The 20414-nt window shown below is 36.7% G+C and overlaps 1 protein-coding gene across 2 annotated transcripts in view; it reads left to right on the top strand.

Moving 5' to 3' along the window:
• Nucleotides 1-5: 5 nt before the first annotated feature.
• LOC135691596 (syntaxin-8) overlaps nucleotides 6-20414 on the top strand; it is a 34515-nt gene continuing 14106 nt past the window's right edge. Inside the window, exons 1-6 of one of the 2 annotated variants that reach the window (XM_065209487.2) lie at nucleotides 6-146; nucleotides 4526-4625; nucleotides 6497-6591; nucleotides 13155-13208; nucleotides 15625-15684; nucleotides 17321-17448. In XM_065209487.2, coding sequence (XP_065065559.2) covers nucleotides 127-146; nucleotides 4526-4625; nucleotides 6497-6591; nucleotides 13155-13208; nucleotides 15625-15684; nucleotides 17321-17448 — 457 coding nt within the window. In that variant the 5' untranslated portion in view covers nucleotides 6-126. Of the gene's footprint in view, nucleotides 147-4525; nucleotides 4626-6496; nucleotides 6592-7266; nucleotides 10048-13154; nucleotides 13209-15624; nucleotides 15685-17320; nucleotides 17449-20414 lie in introns of those variants that run through there. The other variant, XM_065209485.2, reaches the window with a different exon arrangement.

Below are 20414 nucleotides of genomic sequence, written 5' to 3'. Positions count from 1 at the left end.
ATTATGTTTCTGCCTCGTTTTCAAGCAATGGTGCAATTTTCTATCTTCTATGTATTTCATTTTCCATTACTCTGTGGTGTGGGCGATTGAATTTTAGGCCCGAAAAGTTCAACCATTGAGAGGAAAATGTCTGGAACAGATCACTGGTATGATAATGTTTGTACTTTTTGGTTTGACTTTTTAGGAGGAGTTTCATGTTTATCCTGAAATAGAGTTGGCCAATTCTAAAAACGGAAACTACATGCAACCTTATCAATTTGGTTTGGTTACAAATCTAAATGGATAGTTCTAGTGCGAGGAAGAGACAAATAGCGTGAAAATGAATGGGTTAAGATCATTCGTAAATGGAAAGGCCAAATAATAATTGGTTCTGTTTAGAGCAGCTAAAACTGACTTAGTCTTAGATTAATTTCTGAAACTAATAATTGCAGACACATGCTAAAATATGGTGGCGGTGTGACCTTTAAACGAAACCTTCCTGGAACATTTACGGGCTAAGCCAGGGGTGTCTAACTAAATTTTTGAGTTGGACTACAGACAAAATCTTATGTCACAGGCGAGGCCAGATAGAAAATAATGTAATAGCGGTAAGTTTTGTAACTTGCAGTAAATTGATATTACATGAAAAATTATATGAAAAGTTATATATAAACAGTTGTAAAATGCGAAAGTTATAAATACGCAATGTTACATTTTCTGTGTGCAGAAAGTTCATTCACATCACACATTAAGCTGGTAGTTGACATCAAAGAATGTCATGTAAATGTTGGTATGAAACTTTCATTTGATTTGTTCAGCTACATAGCAGAAAACATCTGCTTTCAGATCAAATAATATTGCATAATCATAAGAAAGTATTCCCTAATAATGGGAATGTAAGAATAGTAATGATTTGTAATAATTTTGGTAGGAATGGCACTACAAAGAGATAGTGCAGCGGGTCAAATTATCAAAAGTTATTGCCTTAATAAGGGCCACAGAATATGCCCTCCTAGGCCACATGTGGCAAGCAGGCCGTACATTGGGCACCCCTGTGGTAAGCAGTCATATAGTGATTTCTCAGTACAGAAAAGAAAAAAAACTAATTCTCAGCTTTCCTTAAGAGTCACTGCATCAATGAGTAACAAAATAAACAAACAAATGAAATGAGAATGGATAAAAATGGAGTAATGAAAACAATTTTGTTTTCATTTTGACCAAAACAGAGTGGCCTGGAGGGGAACAGTTCAAGAAATATGAAAATGGGATGATCTGGTTATGGAGAAAAATGAAAAGCTGAGTAATAGAAACAGGGCCATATGCAATCTAGATTGCTCATGTAAATGAAATTAAGTAACTACTTGTGAGAAAATTGACAAGAAATTAAAAGAAACAAAAGAGATGAGGAATATCAGTCAAAATGTGGCAGTGCATGTTTGAAAAAAAGCACGCCTGGGTCATTTTGGGTGTGTATTGAGGCAAGCATGTGTAATCGCACAGCTAATTTTACCAGGATTGAATCTGTATTCAATAAAGAAACAAACCAGTTAAGTTTAGCTGACATAAAGTAAATGTTACTCAAAGTCTATCTTTCCATGTCTGATCATCAAATACATTGCACCCAGGGTCTTGAGCAAAAACAAGTTTTTTTAGAAAGTAATACCCCATGAAATACAAAGGGCTACTAAAAACATTCAGTCCTGGTAATTTGAAATTTGGCGGCATGCTGGTAATTTCACACCTTGAAAAGTTTAGGCGTGCAATGGCATGCGATGACGTGTGATGACACGTGAGCAATAAAATTGAGACCTGATTTTTATGAAGACCTGATGTCATCTTTGTATTAGAATGTGTGGGTCACTGCTTGAAAAAGCGTATGAGGTTTTCGTAAAACCAAAAAGTTTGAATCAATTTCGTTTTCAATGACAGCAAAGAATAGTTAACAATGATTCCTAGCCATTGAAAGATACTGCTTTATAGTCGCTGTAGCCAATGCTGTAAGTTTGACCTTGATTATTTTGGATCAATCAATTTTGCAAAGAATGTGTAAATTTGATACCCAACATATGTGTGATCTGCTTGGTCATGTAAAGTTCTGAGTGGGTCTAGGTGGGTGCATGAAGTTTATTTGAAAGTCCCCTTCATCTTAATTAACGTCAAGAATCATACCTACCCACCTGTCATTGTAATATAGACAAGCAACATACTTGATCCTTCATGTCCCAATGCGATTCCCTGCTTTTTTAGAAGCAAAGGAAGCTTCCTGCAAGGTCTCTTTCATCAAAAATATACTTGAAGGAATCTTTTGATCTTAAGGTGAAAAAACTGGGGTGTAGCATGCAACTTTGCTTGTTCCAATGGGCCAATTGAATTTTATCTTGAGTGAAAAATGAATAGTTTTCAGCAAAGTCAGTTCCTTTTTGACATAATTGACATTATTTTCAAACAAATACGAACAACTATAGAAAAGTTACAGCTATTGATAGAAAGCCCCATCCATCGCTTGGTGAACCGGGTGTGGCATATTTGGCTAAAATGGGTCACTTTTGAAACAGCTACAAATTGGAAAGCATAAGAGGTATAAGGCTAAATTTTTGCATGTGATGTTTTCTCCAAAGAGGCTCTCTATGGCAAAAAAAATCAGGAATTATGAGACCATGATTTGCAAATCTTAAAATATCTGATCATTTGATATGGAATGATCCTTCAATCACAGTGTCTAATGATGAATTGTTGAAGCAGGTTGTTACAAAGTAATCATCTGATCCAGATGAGACCCCTGTCTAACTTTTGTGCTCCATTGATAGCTCCTACCATGAAAAATTAATCAAAACTCCAATGACCATAAGTATCATTCCCAAAGACTGAAGAAGTCTAAAAAGGACATTGAGTCCCAGCTGACTTTTGTTATAAATGATTTAGCAAAATGTCTAGAAAATTGTGATCAAATTGATGTTATCCTGTTAGATTTTAGGGGCTAATCCAGCTATTTTTACAGTTTTTATGGAGAACCTACTGGTTTCCTGGTTCATGCATATGTTTACATGAGGTTGTTCGCCAGGAAATTGAATCCAAGTGTGTTATTTATTACTAAGCAGTCACATACCCAGGTTTAGAGGTTGCAGGGGAGTGCACACAGTCCAGTTCAGCACTCTTCAGAACAGTCTTTTGTTTAGTCTCCTTTTATGGATTTCTATTCAAGAGTCGACAAAGAGCTTTTGGGAGTATAAGTTATAAAAAGTAAGGAGAATTACAAACTAATATCCCTTTTCCTAAGTCGAGACAATGCATGCATGGTAGATAGTGGGTTTAAATTGTCTGAAAGGTTGTAGAAATATCATCACACTGTGATGCGGGTCTGCAGGTCTACCAGAGCTGATAGAGCAGAGCTGAGAGCTGATTTTTTTACCCCTATGACTCTTAGACTTTTCTGTAAGAAACAACTTTAATAGGTTGCTGAATTTTTTTGACCTCTGGAAATGAAACCCAGTTTTTAAATTGTTTGCTAATTCATTACCCAGCCCAGACGTTGAAGAAATTTTGCAGGCAAAAAAACTTTGAACAATTTGAGTCACGCTGAAATTTTAATTGCTGTCTTTAATCTATGTTTAGCTTCAAGGTTTAAATTTTTCACAGTGGCATATGAACACAAAGTTAGTTTTGCACATCTGATATCTACATTTGCAGCAGCTGCAATTGGCAGGCATATCATGAAAAATTCCAGTCATTTAGACAACCAGGGGGGGGGGGGGGGCTAAAGAGCAACAGGTTAGGCTTCAGGATAAGAGCAGCATTTGAAGAATGGTTCCCAACTTCTCTTGTAGTCAAAATTTGAGAATGGGTTGACTTTTGGTTTAAGAAAGTGTTTTATGTGTTCTGAGAAACATTGTCATAAAAACAATGGAAAGTTAGATACAGTATCAAGTTGTTGATACTTGGATTTGCCAGAAAAGCACCTTTGACAACAAAGGACTGCAGTCATGAGACAGAGCCACAATATGGTAGCTCTAAGATCAACTACTCAAAAAACATGCTGCTCATTTTATCAATCAGTTTTCATAACACTGTGCATTTGCTGATAGAAAGTTTAAAAATTTGCAAATTAAAGCCCACAGAATCTGTTGAATCTAGTGGTCTAGGTTTATATCTTTTAGTCAAGTCAGTGAAGAAACCAGATCCAAAATACTGCAGGAGCCCAAAAATGATGGAAAGTAATATGGCAACCAATCCATGTTAAAATTATAGAAATCCACCACCTAAAATGTTTGTCCAATGTAAGATCATACCCCACCAAAGCTTTTCTTATTTGATTTCCAGTTTATGTACCTAAATCAGACACCTATAGCTATAAGACTTTGGCCAATTGGAATTGTATCTTCTTAACACCAGATAACTTATTTCAACAATAGCTGTAAGTTCTCCTGAAATTGCTGTTTTAATTCTTTTTGGTCGTAGGTTTTTAACCCTTTTTGTCAAAATCACTTCACACTATCAACCTTACACCAAGTTAATTGTTGCTTTATTTAAATCATTTGTTCTCTGATAGGTTGGTTAGTATCCGAGCTGCTGAGCAGCTTGGCCAGGAAACCATGCAGTTGATTAATGAGAGAAATCAAAGCCAAAGACTTGGGTCAGGTAGCTCAAGGGTAAGTGCAGCTTGGCGACTGTCGTCATTTCGATTTAGAATTCAAATTTCCTTTAAAGCTTTGATGTGTCGCATTAGAACTACAACAAGTGAAGTATACAAGACAATGACTAATAGTTTTGATCCTAAAATATTCTTACATAGAATTATTTTTTATTTAATGCAGGCCCTTCTCAAATCATTAACCTTGAAATAATTTCATCAAAGCTATGTTGGATGCAGCCTTTTTGTCAGATACCATGGTTCCATGGATAGATTTCTGATTAAGGCCTCTCGTGTGTACCACAGACTGGCTTAAAAGGAGCTGATTGTATGTAGTGGGCCGGCCCAGTTATGCGAGATAGATTCTTTAGGTAGGGTTGTGACCACAACAACACTGTCTATGTCAATAAAGTTTTCAATAACTTGAAAAGTAAGTTAGCCTGGTTAACCGAGATCTGGTTGAAACTCAAGACAGGCTAGCTTGGTAATGGGGGTTGAAGATCTAGACAATATCTACCTATGCTTTGTCGTCGACTAAGATGCATTCCCAAACCCAATGCCGTCTCTATGTAATCGCACAGAGATCAATGCCTTGGTAGCCGATCCAGCCCTCAAAACTCAGGTAGTTTCTCAAGATGACCTAATATTTGCAAGTGGTTATACCCAGTCACATGTTGCAAGCATCCAAGACTGGGTTTGGAAATAGAGAATATTTTTTTCCTCTCGTTTTCTTCAATTTTCATGACTTTCTTTGTTTAGACCACCCCTCGAATTGTGGTCCTAGCCATATGGCTCTCTTTTTGCTATCGAATGCGCTCGCATTCTTTTGACTCTCTTTCGCTTTGCAACAATTAACACCGACAGGCCGGAGTATTTTGTTTTTATCTATCCATATCTATTTATATTATTTCTTGAGCTGATTGCCTATTAATTTTGATAACCATTCTATCATATCCCCCTTTTAATCTGTGTTGTCGCATACTTTTTCAACGCTTTAAGGCTTCTAGGGACGCCTTTCTGTCTCTGTCAGAAGCTGGAAGTTCTAAATCTGCCGAAGCAGTTTTGCGAACAGATTTTCTAAATTTTTACTGAAACCGCGCTGGTGTTCAAGCGCAAATCTGAAGGGAATGGGATAAATCATAAACCTCCAAACCGCAATGGGTTCGCTCCTAGAACCTTCTGTAACAATTAAGGACATTTCCACATACATCATCGTAAATATATATTATGCTTTATTGCTTTTTTATGCTTTCTATGTACCACCCTTTTTAGGAAATTTTTTATAAATTATCATTATCAATGAAATTGAGCACTTTTTCATGCTTTATAATTAGCCTTCATCCTTATGAGAACTTTTTCGAATATTTGATCATGAATTATCGTCATTTATGAAATTGTGCGCTTACTTATTCTTAATTATGCATTTTAGTATATTTTCACATATTTCATCATCAATTATCGTCATCTTTGAATATTGTGGTGTTTTCATACTTTATATTCATGCATCACCCTTATTAGGACACTTTTACATATTTAATAATTACAAATTATCTTCATCTATGAAGACTGTGTCTGTGCTTAAAGGGCATGTGTCGTGAACATGATTGGCTAATGCAAAACAATTATCTTTTTTGTTTAGTAAAAAGCATGAAATCGAGGGTGAATTTTTGCGGCAGTAAAAAATTCAAGAAGCAGAAATGAAAAGTCACGAAACAATGGAATTCCACTCCAAACGCTTTTGTTTTATTAGCCAACGGTTAATGCGACATATGCCCTTTAAGTTTTATGATTGATAATATGTGCATATGATTTCTGCTTGTATGCATTATTTGATTCAAGATTCAGCGAGATTCTCTGTGAGTAATGGGAGGTTTCTCTCATCTTTTAAAGGTTGCTTCCAACGTCAGACTGAATTTGCAGAAATTCTCAGATATGATAAAGGATCTTGAAAATGATTTGATGAGATCATCGTCCTCACATATGATGTATCTTTTCTGTTTTTATCTTATATGCATATGCATTTCAGCTTTAATGTTATATAAGGCTATTTGAGATGGTTATAAGGTTTTACGGTTATTTGAGTTGGCAAGGGCCTGCATTGTTAGCCTGTATGTCTTTTAAGTAATTTAGATACTTTGGAACAGCTATAAACTGTCACATCAATCATTTTTGGCCAGATTTAAAATCATCTGCATTTTATTGAGCGACTTTTTAGCATATATAAAGCAACTGCCAGAAGCCGGACTTGTAATTTCTAAACAATATTGGACATCAATGTTTCAATCTATTTTCTTGTTGTCCTGCTAATTTTCTTAAAGAAATGCAGCCTGCGTCCCAGACCAGGCGAAAACTATTTCCTGTAATACTGCTCGTAAGCCATTTTCTTGATCATACTTTTCGGTCGATCAGATAAAAAGATGGCTGATACTCAGGCAAACATTTGATAAAAAATAGGCCCGCACCCGTAATTTTCTGTCGCACGTATATACTGACATCATACAGGTATCAAAATGTTACTCGATAAATGCTACTTACAGTCTTTGTTTGTGTGCAAATCTTAATTTATGTTAATTTAAATACGAACATTTTGTTGGTAGTTGTGCAAGGAAGTGTCTCAATGCTCCGACAAGTTGTTATGAAGTTCTCTTTGTTATTTATAGTGATCAAGCTAGTCAAAAAGTGAAAGAATCCAAAGAATTACTCTTTAAAGACCGCGAGCTTGCACAAGTGAAGACTGGTTTCTAAGAAGGCTGAAAACTAAATTAATCAGCCTCTATCGATTATATTTTTCTAAAGTTTTCCGCGAGCGTTTAAGAATTCACAAAGCTACCCCTGCGATGGAGAAAGTTGAAGCTGAGTTTCCGGATCCAATGGAAGTCGTGCATCTTGACTCCGATGAACTCCCAAAATTTCCACAAAGTCTAACAGACGCTGATTATTTGCTTAAACTGAATACAAAACCATCTGTTTTGCCAAGCTTTGGGGGAGAAAAAGAATCTGTAGTTTCTGATGAATTCCCAGACAAAACAACTAATTTTTATCAAGAACTAGCAGATGTCCTAAGCGAAGAAAGGGTTTGTCGAAAAGGCAGTTTGTCAACAGGTAGATGGAACCCTAGCAGAGGCTTGGTTATAGTCGATAATGCTGTAGGAACATTTTGGCAAAAGTTTGGTACAAAATTGGGCAGTTTGTTGTACGCTCTTCCAGAGGAAGCTTTGTTCCTTATTGAGCAAGGAGTGTTTGAATTGTTTTCGAATAAGCTACCTTTAACAGTTCAAGAAGCTTGGGCACTACTTCTAACCCATGTTCCATCTTCAGAATATTACAACACATTTGCTTTCTTATGTCGTCAAGGCTTTGCCGTCATAAGCAGTCGAAAGTATAGATATTTTTATGAATGTAATCAATCGCACTTTGGCATCACATCTCCTCGCGATATTGATTGCAGAACTTCGTCAGACAGCACTCTGAAAGAAGGTCACATTTCTGCTCCATCAGTTGTAATCGATAAACCTAGTTATGAAAACTCGGGCAGGGATAGTTGTGTGCAAATAGGGGAACCATTTATTAAATCAAACGCAATTGTAGCAAATGAAGAACTTCGTGTTGGTCAGGTACATGAAGGCAATGTTGATATGGTCAAGGAGGAAGGGGAAGAATATAGCACAGGAGTTCTAAAAGATAGCGAAGTTAAACAGCAAGAAGAAATAGAAACGGAAGCAGATTGTTTGGAAACAAGCTCTAAATTACAAAGCCTTTCACCGTTGGTTCAACCGGCTGATGCAGTATCTGTGGAAGCTATACTGGCCAAATTGCAGATAATCAAGCCACGGGTTTCTGGAGGTAGGCGATCATATGCCATTAAAGACACTGAAATAGGTGAAGAAATCTCTGCTGCATACGAGGTTAAGCAATTACCTTACCTGGATGTATACTATAAAAGCTCCGGTTTCAAGAAAAGCAGTCCTGGTCTGCCAGATTGCCGGGTGTTTGTTTGCAACTATACAGATTTGCCACCAAGTCAGCTTGAGTTGAAACAGATGCATGCAGCAGCAAATGGCACACCAGTAAAGTTTGCTGTCTCCAGTTATGGCTCTGTTACATTCTATGGTATGGTGGATGTAAATGTTTCTGCCAGTTCAGGTCTGCATAGCAAATAAACAGTCGAAACACAGAACTTCTATGTAGTTAAATGTCGAGTTACTTGTGCTCTTTACAAAGTTACCAAAACAACAAACCTCCAGATATTATAATACACCCCCCCCCCCTTTTCTGTGTGATACTGCTAAAAATACGTTTTTATATTATCATGTCCATATTATTATCATAAGGATGTTTAAGGGCTTTTCTAAAGTTTTGGCAAGGAGATAAGAGTTTACCAATACCTGCTGACATGCTCCCTAGCAAGGCAGATTACGACTTTCGAAATTAGAAGAGTAGCTTTTTTTACACAGATGTCATTGTTTTCACCAAGAAGTCACGAATTTGCTCCTGCCACCAATAGGGCATAGTCTGGGCTGTTAGAACATGAATCATGCGAATTGTGATACCAGCATGAAAATGGGTACACTGAGGTAATTTCACACGCTGATAACGATGCCGAACAGACCCAAGCCGAAAAACGCCCCCAGATGCTATTTTTAAACTGGGGTACTTGAACCAAGACCTCTATTTCGGATTCCATCAATACGTAGTTAACTAATGTTTAAAATGACAATGAGGGTAAAGCTTTAAACATAATTCTACACAATAAAAGTATAACACAGAAGCAATTAAAATATTATCCTTGATGCTATTTTTAGAGTTGACTACTGGAGCCCAGGCCTCAATAAGCTTTCTTGTATAAATCATTACTATTTTTGGTATGAATGTGAAATAAAGTGAATATTAAATCTCTGGATTGCTACTACTCCTCTCAAAGGCCTTCAAGAGAAGCAAAGAAGAACTACCTATTGAAGGTTGGAAAGCACAGAGGCTAGAAGAATCAGTGCAATTCTCTTATTGGTTCACTGTAATGGAGTTAGAGTCAATCCTGTTGTTGCTAGTTAAAGCAACAAGGGAGTCAAATCACCACTAGTTTCCAAGTGCACAATTCAAGTCAAACACTGTGCTAAGAGCCCAGACTAGGCAATGGTTTTTTGGAGGCGGTTGGCACATTTTCCCAAAACCTAAACTCACTATCATCTGATAGTAAAAGAGCATTTGCCTTCAAAATGTAATTTTTTGAAAAAATTGTCGCTATGATAGCCCTTATGCCCCATTTTGTGGGAGTTGACGGCATACCCTATAAACAGACCCTGCATGGACACTCCACTGGTGTGTCCCAATACTTTTTTTGTCCCATAAAGGGAATCCTCAGAATCTGTGACTTATTGCTGTTTAAGTTAATTTACGAATTTAAATGAATGACAGTGCTCGTTGAAATGATTATTTTAATCAAATTTCTGTTTTGTTTTGCCTCGCGTCAATCTCGACACTTTCGCCACCTTTGACCCCCACCTATAGCTCCAAGGCTTCTTCTGTATCAGGATAATTCCCCTTTGTAACGAATAGGAACAGCGTATTTCAGTATGGGGATGTCGTACGGAGGAGGTTTTCATGTCCATAATGCAATTTCGGAAATGGTAGCAGCAGCACTCTTTGGAAGGGTAAGGTCATACTTTGTTCCTTCTCACGCCGTCACTGCATAAAAAGCAGTTTGGAGAAAACGGACTTGCTTCTCGCTTTATGTTGCACAATCACCGTATTTTGCACTGAGACGTAGACTGCAAACATGTTTTCTACACGGGTAGCGTCAGCTGTAGGCTTGATTTCCAAGCAGTTGAGTTTGACGAAGAGGGCAAACGGCCTAGGTTTGAAATCGGTATTGCGATGTTATCAGGCTTCTCCAAAAGCACCACTTGAGGGCCTTAGAATTCTCGACATGAGCAGAGTTCTTTCAGGACCGTATGCCACTATGATCTTAGGTGATTATGGTGCAGAAATTATCAAAGTTGAACGGCCTGGCCTTGGAGATGACACTCGAGCTTTTGGCCCGCCATTTTGCGAAGACCAAAGTGTTTACTTCATGTCCATTAATCGCAACAAGAGAAGTGTTTGCGTCGACTTTAAGACCAAGAAAGGTGCGGACCTTATAAAAAAGCTTGCGCAGAAAAGCGATGTTTTGATCGAAAATTTTATGCCTGGCAAGCTTGCCGAAATGGGCCTTGGCTACGATCAAGTAAAGGAGGTTGCACCAAATATCATATATTGTTCAGTTACTGGCTATGGACAGAGTGGGCCATATGCAAATCGTGGTGGCTATGATGTGACAGCTGCAGCCATTGGGGGTTTAATGCATATAACAGGCGAGCCAGAAGGGGACCCATGTCGTGTTGGTGTTGCCATTACAGATATCACAACTGGCCTGTATGCCCATGGAGCCATCATGGCAGCTTTATTGGAAAGGGAGAAAACTGGACAAGGAAGATACATCGACTGTTCCCTGCTGGCATCACAAGTAGCTGTCCTATCACATCTTGCAGGTAATTACCTCAATTCCAATGTTGAGGCAACTAGAATTGGCGCAGGACATCACAATATTGTGCCATATCAGGCATTTAAAACAAAGGATGGAAACATGGTGGTTGTTGCTGGAAATGATGGACAGTTTCGAGCACTTTGTAGGAGAATCGACATGGAACACCTTCTAGATGATGATAGGTTTAAAACAAATGGCTTGAGAGTGCAGAATAGAAGAGTTTTGGTGCCACTGATTCAAGAACGATTGATGCAGGAGAAGACTAGCCATTGGCTAAGCACATTTGAAAATGGTGGTTTTCCATTTGGATCAATTAACACAATGAGCCAAGTTTTTGAGGATCCACAGGTAAAGCATTTGGGCATGATACAGGAGATCCCACACTCATCTGTTGGAACTCTGCGTCTTGCTGGCCCAGCAGTTGCTTTTGATGGCACTTCTGAGATGAAAAAGCCTCTTCCACCACCACTTCTTGGTGAGCACACACGAGAAGTATTGCAAGAGGTCTTGAACCTTGAAGATGGGTTTATTGATGAATTAGAAGACCATAAGATAATTGCTTGTATGAAGTAGCCACACAGGAATTTTGGTAGTATATTTAAATTCATATTGCTGTCAGTTAATGTTTGACAATACATTTTTAGCAAATATAACACAGAACAATATCAGCTGTTAATGAAAGTCTGTGCTATAGAGACCAATTGCTATGAACAGAAGTAATGTCATTAAAATTTGAAGAGAAACCTAATAAGAAAGCTAGATTTTAACACCCTCTTTCATTGGTAGAGATAACAACAGTTCTTTTTCAAAGAAGTCATAATAGAGCTTATGGAATATTGAAAAGTTTTATCTATGGCTCTGGCTACTACCATATTCAGACACAAATTGTGGTGATTAGATTGTGTAAGTCGTCTTCATGTAGCATTCCATCAGAAGTCCAATAACTGTACTTACCTTCATAATTTTGAGGTGAATTCTACTTAGAAATGTGATTTTGCTAAAAATCAAACTTAAATCTTTTTGTTCATGGCTATTGCCCCCCCCCCCCTCCCCATTAATTTAAAGATGTATTTTTGTGCATCTTTGTTTTTTCTTTTCAAAACATTATGAAAGGATAAATTAATGTTGCTAGCGGGTTAAGGTTCATTTTGTAAGCAGCCTTTTTGGAAACAAGACATTGCTTCAGTTCACGCCTTTTTTTTAATTCCATTTCACAACCCATTCAAACACAATTGACACACCTACGCTTACTATATTGTAAAAATAATTTCTTTCACCACATTTATACATCTCATCTATGCTTAATCAATACACAGACAACATTGTATTGAATGGTAAATATTAAAACATTTAACACTTTTCTAATGCTGTATAAATCATTTGCTTAAAAGCTTTTCTGATTTTTACGAAATTCTGTCTACCAGTGTCTGTCTTTGTCTGCATCTGTTTTAGCGGGATGTCCTCTTGGTTGGATTTATTACTAGAAATATATTGCTTCAATGGTTTATTTAATGAATATTCTTGGTGCTGAATGGATTTTTTACCAAATTAAAAGGCTATGAATCTCCAAATAGTAATTGAATCACTGTTTTGTTGGTTTGATTTAGTTTTCTTAATTCATAAAAATTTGTCATAAGAATTTTTAAAAAAATTAAATCCTTCCTCTTTGTCTGCATAGGAATATTTCCTTTATTGTTTGATTATAGTTTGACGTTTCATTATCAGCTTTTTGTTTCACCTTCATCTTAACATCTAAAAGTATTTGTGCAAAGTTAAGATGGGCAATCTAAAAGTAACAAGCAGTTAAGGCATTATAAAATTTGTTGAGCCATTCAATATTTTGTAGTTTGTTAGCTGCAAAGAGATGCTAAACTTAATTATGTTGCACCCTTTAAAAACTTGGGCAAACCCTTTAAATGAGCCAAAAAAGTCAGGGGTATTGCAAGACTGAAATTAGTTATTACATATGGAGTGAAATAAGTAATTTTGAATAGTGTCAAATGTTATTTACAACTTAACTTTCTAAAGAACACCAAGAGAAGCAGAACGCCGTCAATATCAAATTGATCAACTCAAGTCAAAGTAAGTTAATATTTTTTACTTTACTGCACATAAAGTATGGCAATTTATGCTTTTTTGTGAGATTATTGTGAATTGTATATAGAATATGATGTCCCAAGTATTTTTTAGAGGTTTTAAAAATTAAAGGTAAGTTTACGTTGATAATTTGTTTGTTTATAAAGTCACCAGGTATGAGAAACTTGTAGTTGTCTATGGATATGGGTTTAATGGCATAACCAACCTTGGGTTCAGGTGTCTGTGCCAGAAACCTACAAGCCTTGACTTCAAGCTATTGGTATTTGATCTATTTTTTTAGATGTTAATATCGTCCATTTTGTTTAAAAAATAGCATAGGATTACAGCTTTCACTGCCAGAATGGTCACTTTTAATGATCTGAAAAAATAGTACCTATTCAAATTTGCATGATAAATTGATTCTTGTCTGGTTGGAGCCTAATTTCAAAGTTTTTGACAGTGTGCTTAAACCTTTAGCTGTGGCATCTCACTCTGTTTCTGGTCAAGTCACATGCAAATCAAAAAAAAATTTTTGTAAAATCATACACTTAAAGTAGAATATGGCTGTTATTCAGTGGATACGTTTTGAAGTCAAAGAAGTGAATTATTAAGTTTTTAAATTTGGGTGATGTTATCATAAAAATCGATTGATTTATGACCAAGTTTATTAGTACAGGATCTTTCTCTGTCAGATCGCTCTAATTTGTTCTAAACTTTACTATGTTTGTTTTAGATTTTTAGTTGGGCCTTTCTTTTCGTCTACGGTGGCAGTACCCTACTCTCAGTTATCTGATTGTTTATGTAAATTTGATTTGATATATACTGTAGCTAACAATATATTCGTATATATACGAGGTTAACTAATCAAAATAGCTACAAACAAAACATTTGATACACTTTAACATAGTTACATTCTAATTTTGGAAAGCACAGCTTTATGATAAAACAGCTAACCAATACGGCGACAAAAAGAGACATCTTATTGGTTGTATTTCAACATTCTTCCATTTCAATCGGCGACTAATCAAGATATGGAAGCTCCATTTAGACAGTCCGTACGACAAAATCAGGACGATCGTATTTTGTTGTTGCTGGTGTCCAACTCCAAGCAATGATTTATTAAAAGAGGCCCTGGCTCAAAATCTGTGATATTTTAGGGTCATAATTATAGAAAAAGGTTTTTTAATTCATAAGCTTGGTCATTTAACGTCTTAACAACGGTTGTTCATCCACCTTTGTTGTGACTTGGAAATTTTTGCTTTCCAAAAAGAGGGGGGAGGGGAGGAGCACGACCAATTATGGCATCGACCCTGCGATAGCGTTCTATTTGTTGCTGCTCATATAAGTTTCAATGATATTATCTTTTTTATGAAAGTAAAGACACCTATAAATTTATCTTCGGCGCCAGAACTTGAATGGTAAAACTAGCTCGACAAGTTTACGGTCCAAATCGAACGTTCCTCTCCTCGAACTTCCCATGAAACTCGTGGGGAAACGTGTACAGAGCCATCTAATTTTTTACCCAGCCCCAACAAAGCATTAAGCATTCCCCATTTCTAACTGCGAGTTGGAATTTGCGAATCTTCAATCATATTCTGTCATTATACATAATGTGACATCAGTAATTTCCTTTGGAAAGAAAGTTGACGAGATTCTTTGAAAGTGTGACATAATTTTTAGGAGAAAAACACTTAAAATTGAAAGTTAAATAGAAAAGTTAAATGGAAATTATGAAAATAAGGTATAATTTGACTACACTCTTTTTGATAAAGAACAAAGTAGTTTTCCTGGGACTCGATATTCCTATTTCTTGAATAATTTGAGACTCTGGTGATCTTAGTATTGTTCTTAATTCAGCAATGATTTTTCTATATTTACATGACATGGTTTTTTACTTAAAACAACAAAGACATTTTTGCATAACATCTCTAGTAGCACGATAAAATCTTTGTGGTTTATTAACTGATAAAATCTTTTCTTTTTTGCTTAAGATAATAGTTTCAAAATCACATTCTTTTTTCTTCAAATTTTTTATCAGAAACTATGCATGTTTTTACGGTGTTCTTTAGAGTGTTCTTATACAAAAAAGTGTACTGAGCTATTTTTCGCTTGTCATTTTGCTAAAAGTTCCAGAGAAGCTGGGTATCGGAATCGTTTTGGTCCAGGGGTACGACCCAGGAAGTCATATTGGTCCGGCGTTTGGAACGATACGACACTGGGAGCCATATTGGTCCGGAAGGTCATATCCCTGGAACAGTTGTATTGAAAGGAGCTCTGGCTCTTCACGGTCCTGCAAAATGGTTGTCCTTCCCTCGGAAATTTCATTAATTGACCCCACATCTCACCTCCTTTTTCTACCAAACCCGTGCAGATAAATTTTGGATTTTGTATTTTTGTATTTTGTAACTTCCTTTTCAAACAGAGAAAAGCAACTGAACCAAGCATTCAAACCGAAGGAGTATGGATCACAATCCATGGATAGGTAGGCTACTGCTTTTTCTTCGTTGTTTTCAATAATAGCTTTCTCGTGCATGGTATTTTCATGTAGTAAAGTGACCCAGTTGGAAAAGTAGCTTATTTCAGCTAACATCAGTGATGCAGAACAGTGGGATTGAGGGATGGGGAGCAATCAGGTCTCTGCCCCTTGTTAATGTCAACAATTTACCAATCTCTACGTTTGCGATTGCTTTTTTAAGTGTTTTTTGCAAAAGTCCCCTTGTTCAATTCACAACCTTGAAGTGGATTTCCACTTCATGGTATAGACGGAAAATGTGAAGACCCCCTTTTGGCACCTTGTTTGTAAAGTGGAACGCATAGAAACATGGAAAAGGAATATATGAAGAAGTATTTGATTTTGCTTTTCTTTTGTGAAGAAAGAAGTAGAGAATAAAATACCAGAAGATGATGCGGAGAAAGAAATTTGCAAGAAAAACAAAATTCTACCTTCTTGTTCAAGATACGGGACTTTGGACAGGAAATACCATTCCAAGTGTTTCAGAATGTCTGTTACTCTGTGCGAAGTCATGACGTTATGCTCATGTCTTCTGCGCATGTACCGTAAACCGTTGTCCGCTTTCCGCCCATTCCGTGAAAAGGATGTCCACCTTTACAAAACTAGTTCATTTCATTGGTCTTGATGGTATCCATACAAAATGGAGAGTCATCTTTAAACTTTGCAATTTTTTTTTAATTTTCGTCAGAAATGAATAGGCGTCTGTATTCCAATATTTAGAATCTATTTTTTAAGATATGCACAATTTCAGTGATTTATGTCATCCAGATATCCTGAATAGGTGTTCGATAGGCCAATTTTACTGTAAACCTTTTTCCTTTCTTTCCCCTCTCCTTCACATTGTTTGGAACATACCTTTTCATCTGGCCATAAATTGATTGCCTTGCAAAGTGATTGTACCAGATATCAAGTTTATGGCAAAACGAGAAACCTTAAAAGAGTAAGTTCAGAATATATAGGTCTAAGGATTGATGATGGCAGAACGAAAATTACAGTTTTGCTCCCTGTAACAAAAGTTAGAAGCCTTTGCAGACTGTCCCTTAGGATCTGTTTGTCCTTGGTAGGACCGTCACCGTTCTTATAATTGATACATATTGCAGTATAGGTTTTTCTTTCAATCAGAAGGCTTAATCATTCTAGTTCTGTGTGCTCTGCTGGTTAGATTTGCTTCTTTTCAAAACTTTGTGTTGAATTTGCTCGATAGATCCAGTGAAGAGAGAGTGAGAGAGTGAGAGAGTGAGAGAGTGAGAGAGTGAGAGAGTGAGAGAGTGAGAGAGTGAGAGAGTGAGAGAGTGAGAGAGTGAGAGAGTGAGAGAGTGAGAGAGTGAGAGAGTGAGAGAGTGAGAGAGTGAGAGAGTGAGAGAGTGAGAGAGTGGAGAGTGAGAGAGTGAGAGAGTGAGAGAGTGAGAGAGTGAGAGAGTGAGAGAGTGAGAGAGTGAGAGAGAGAGAGAGAGAGAGAGAGAGAGAATTCGATTTGACTTGAATATTGAGGTCAAAGTAGTTGCGATAAGACGATATTAGAAGGGGTTAGCTCCATGACAGCATTTCCAATGCAAGCTTTGCGGTATGACATATTAATTTGTTTCTTTCCCGTTGTTGTGTTTAGGTCCGGTTTACTCAATGTTGGATTTGGCAGCAGCGATTATGATCCGTTCTCATCGGCTCGAGGAGGTGCTGCCTCAGCAGAAATGAATACTGATGAAATACGCAACAAACAAAAGCAGCTTCTCAAAGGTATATTTCGTAATGTGACTCAATTTTATACCTTCCAACCTTTTTTACACGTCATCTTACACCAAGATAAAATGATAGAACTAAGATAGTCTAGCCTGCGCGTAGACTCTACTGGTTTTCTCAGAGATTAATTTGGTTGAAAGGAAAATTTAGCGTTTCTCTCCCAGAAGAAAAACTCAAACTACTCGGAGAGAAACTCCAAATTTCCATTTAACTAATTTCATCTCTGGGAAAATCGGTTGAGTCTGCGCCCAGGCTAAGGTAGTCTAACTAAAACCCCTCGATTTACCTCCCTTTTCGCATCCCAATTTTCGGTTGAGCGGGCTCTGTTGTCTAAAAGAAGACCACCTCTGACAAGAGCAAGCCTTGACAAGGCGAATGAGCCGTTGCTCTTACATTTCTATCATATCTTTGTGCGTCTGCTAGCCACTTTTCCTTCGCCAACGTTCGTGTTCTACAGAGACAAAGTGACGATTTTTTTGTCTTGATTTCAATCGTTCCCAGCGTGTCAAAAGAACCCATTGTTTGAGCGTTTGAAGAATAGTTCGAAATTCGGGGTTTTAGTTAGACTATCTTAGTTATATTTTTTTACAAGTCTTTGCAAAACATCTTTGCGTTAAGCTTGAAACCTTTACCATTTTAATTTATGCATTTTTATTCACATAACATCTAAGCCTTTGCACTATATCTTTTGTTTTACCTCTATCGTTTTTCTTTATAAACTATATTATACCCAAGGCTTTACAATATTTTTTACAATACATCTAGCCTTTACACTTCGTCTTACATTTTATCTAAGCCTTTGTACTATACCCTTAAACTATATCTATACATTGTGTCTAAGCCCTTATCCAATATCTTTCACTCTAAGCCTTTAACTATATTCCAGTTTTTATACTATGTCTTTACATTATATCTTAGTCTTTTCTCTATATCTTCACGTTATATCGGAACCTTTAACCTTTATCTTTACATTTCATTTTTGAAAACACTCAAGCTTTTACATTATATACTTTTACTATATCAAAACTTTTTTCTTTATATCCTTACACTATATCTAAGCCTTTATCTTTTCATTGCACTTTGTTTTTAAACTATATCCAAATCCTTATACTATATATTTTGACACTTTATCTATATTGATACAGTGACCTAAATTATCTAAGTATTTATCATGTGCTCCACTCCTTCTGCAAACAGTATTGGTAAATTTTACCTCATAGTTTGTTTTAGGGCTGCTAATGTTTAGTTAAAGTTTTAGAAGTTCCGGACCACTAGGCTGTCCTTTATATCTTGTATTGTGCCAATCCAAATACGTTTGACTTTAGGAGAATTCCTTTCGCTGTTGGTGTGTTAAAAGCAAGAAGGCGTATTGCCGAAATGGCTTGAGCTTCGCCCATATGCTTCAACATTTCGTCTAACATTCATTTTACAGTGTTAGACGTGTAAGATGGCCAAGCCTTTTAACGATGTTGGTTAAAATTGTTGGAACAAATTATTTCATCGCTTCAAAAACATTCATATATTCAAACACAAGTCTATGAAATTATGAAAAATATTGTCCATCAAAGCAACGAAAAGCTGAAAGTTTCGCAAAAGACGGGACTTATTTAAACAAAATCGCTTATTATGGCTGTCTTGCCCAGATCAACAGACTATTCAAATTTGATACGTATAAAAATAAATAATTGATCACTCTCGTTTTCTGAACTCAAAGGAAATGCAATTGAACTTTGATTCCCTATTGCAAATTCAGTTACTATGTACCCGTGACATTCCATTCGAACCTACATGTGCATTACTAAGAAACTATTAACAATAACATTTATACATGGATTACCTAGTCTCGTATCAATTTTTAGGCCTGTAAACCAATTCAAAGAACATGCGCTGTTAGTTTATCCCTTTTATGAAGATAATCGGTCTTTCAACTTGAAACTGTAATTGATATTGAATGGTAGAAAGTTATTTTTAGAAATGCGTAAGCTAGTTTTAATGAAGTGGGTAAGGAGATATTAAGGATTTGAAGCAATTTGGTCGGGTGTTTGTTTTTCGGTACACGATTTTCGGTCGCAGTCATTGACCGAAGCATGGTGAGGCTTTTCAGAACTCGCCACATGTAAATGTTAGTATATTGCTGTTAACCGGTCTGTTGTAGAATGCTTGATGCCCTGTAGACAGAGCTGTATGCGCTTTGGTGTGTAAAATAGAACAATTATAAGTTCAGCCAGATGAAAAGGTATGTTCCAAACAATGTGAAGGAGAGGGGAAAGAAAGGAAAAAGGTTTACAGTAAAACTGGCCTATCAAACTCAGGATTTCACACTTAAACTTATTTTTTGAACGTCTGTTGTGCTGGTAATCACATTAAGCACGGAACTCGGGTCCAAAGCATGTTATTTTCTCATTTTGAAAAACCTATTTCGATGCTAGGAATCCGTTCACAAAAACATATTAAGGGATAGGTAGAAAATACCCTACCGTTTTCATTTCGTATAGGCATTGTTTAAACGCGCGGCATTTAAAAATTCCCTGGTACCCAAACTTCTCTTGAACGGCTTGATCCGGTAGGATGTTTAGTGGCCGACGCTTGAGTAGGTCATCCCGGATACTTATATGACAACAAAAAACATTTGATTTGATTTCATCTACTCCCATATAACATTTATTTTTACGGTGTCCCTATTATTCATCACATGGACGTTTCCCAGCACAGTGCAAGTCAGAATGCAATAATTACAATCTTATCAAATTGTAGCAAAGACATTGACTCATTTTTATAAGTGGACGTTGGGTAGCTCCCGTTGGCAAATTTACTCGTTGTTTCTTAGGAGTTTCTTAAAGACTCATTGCTAACAATGGGCCTTTGCGAGCGTGGCGACGATCCAAACAGTGGCAGTAAACTTCTACGGATTAACCAAAATTGATTTCAGACTGTCTAAAAATGCATTATGGGATGCTTGCGTA

The sequence above is a fragment of the Rhopilema esculentum genome, chromosome 13 (genome assembly GCF_057945365.1).
Source record: "Rhopilema esculentum isolate cy_ngs chromosome 13, ASM5794536v1, whole genome shotgun sequence".
Taxonomy (NCBI): Eukaryota; Metazoa; Cnidaria; class Scyphozoa; order Rhizostomeae; family Rhizostomatidae; genus Rhopilema; species Rhopilema esculentum.
Note: the sequence above shows the minus strand (reverse complement) of the source record. Positions and strands in the feature narration are given on the sequence as shown.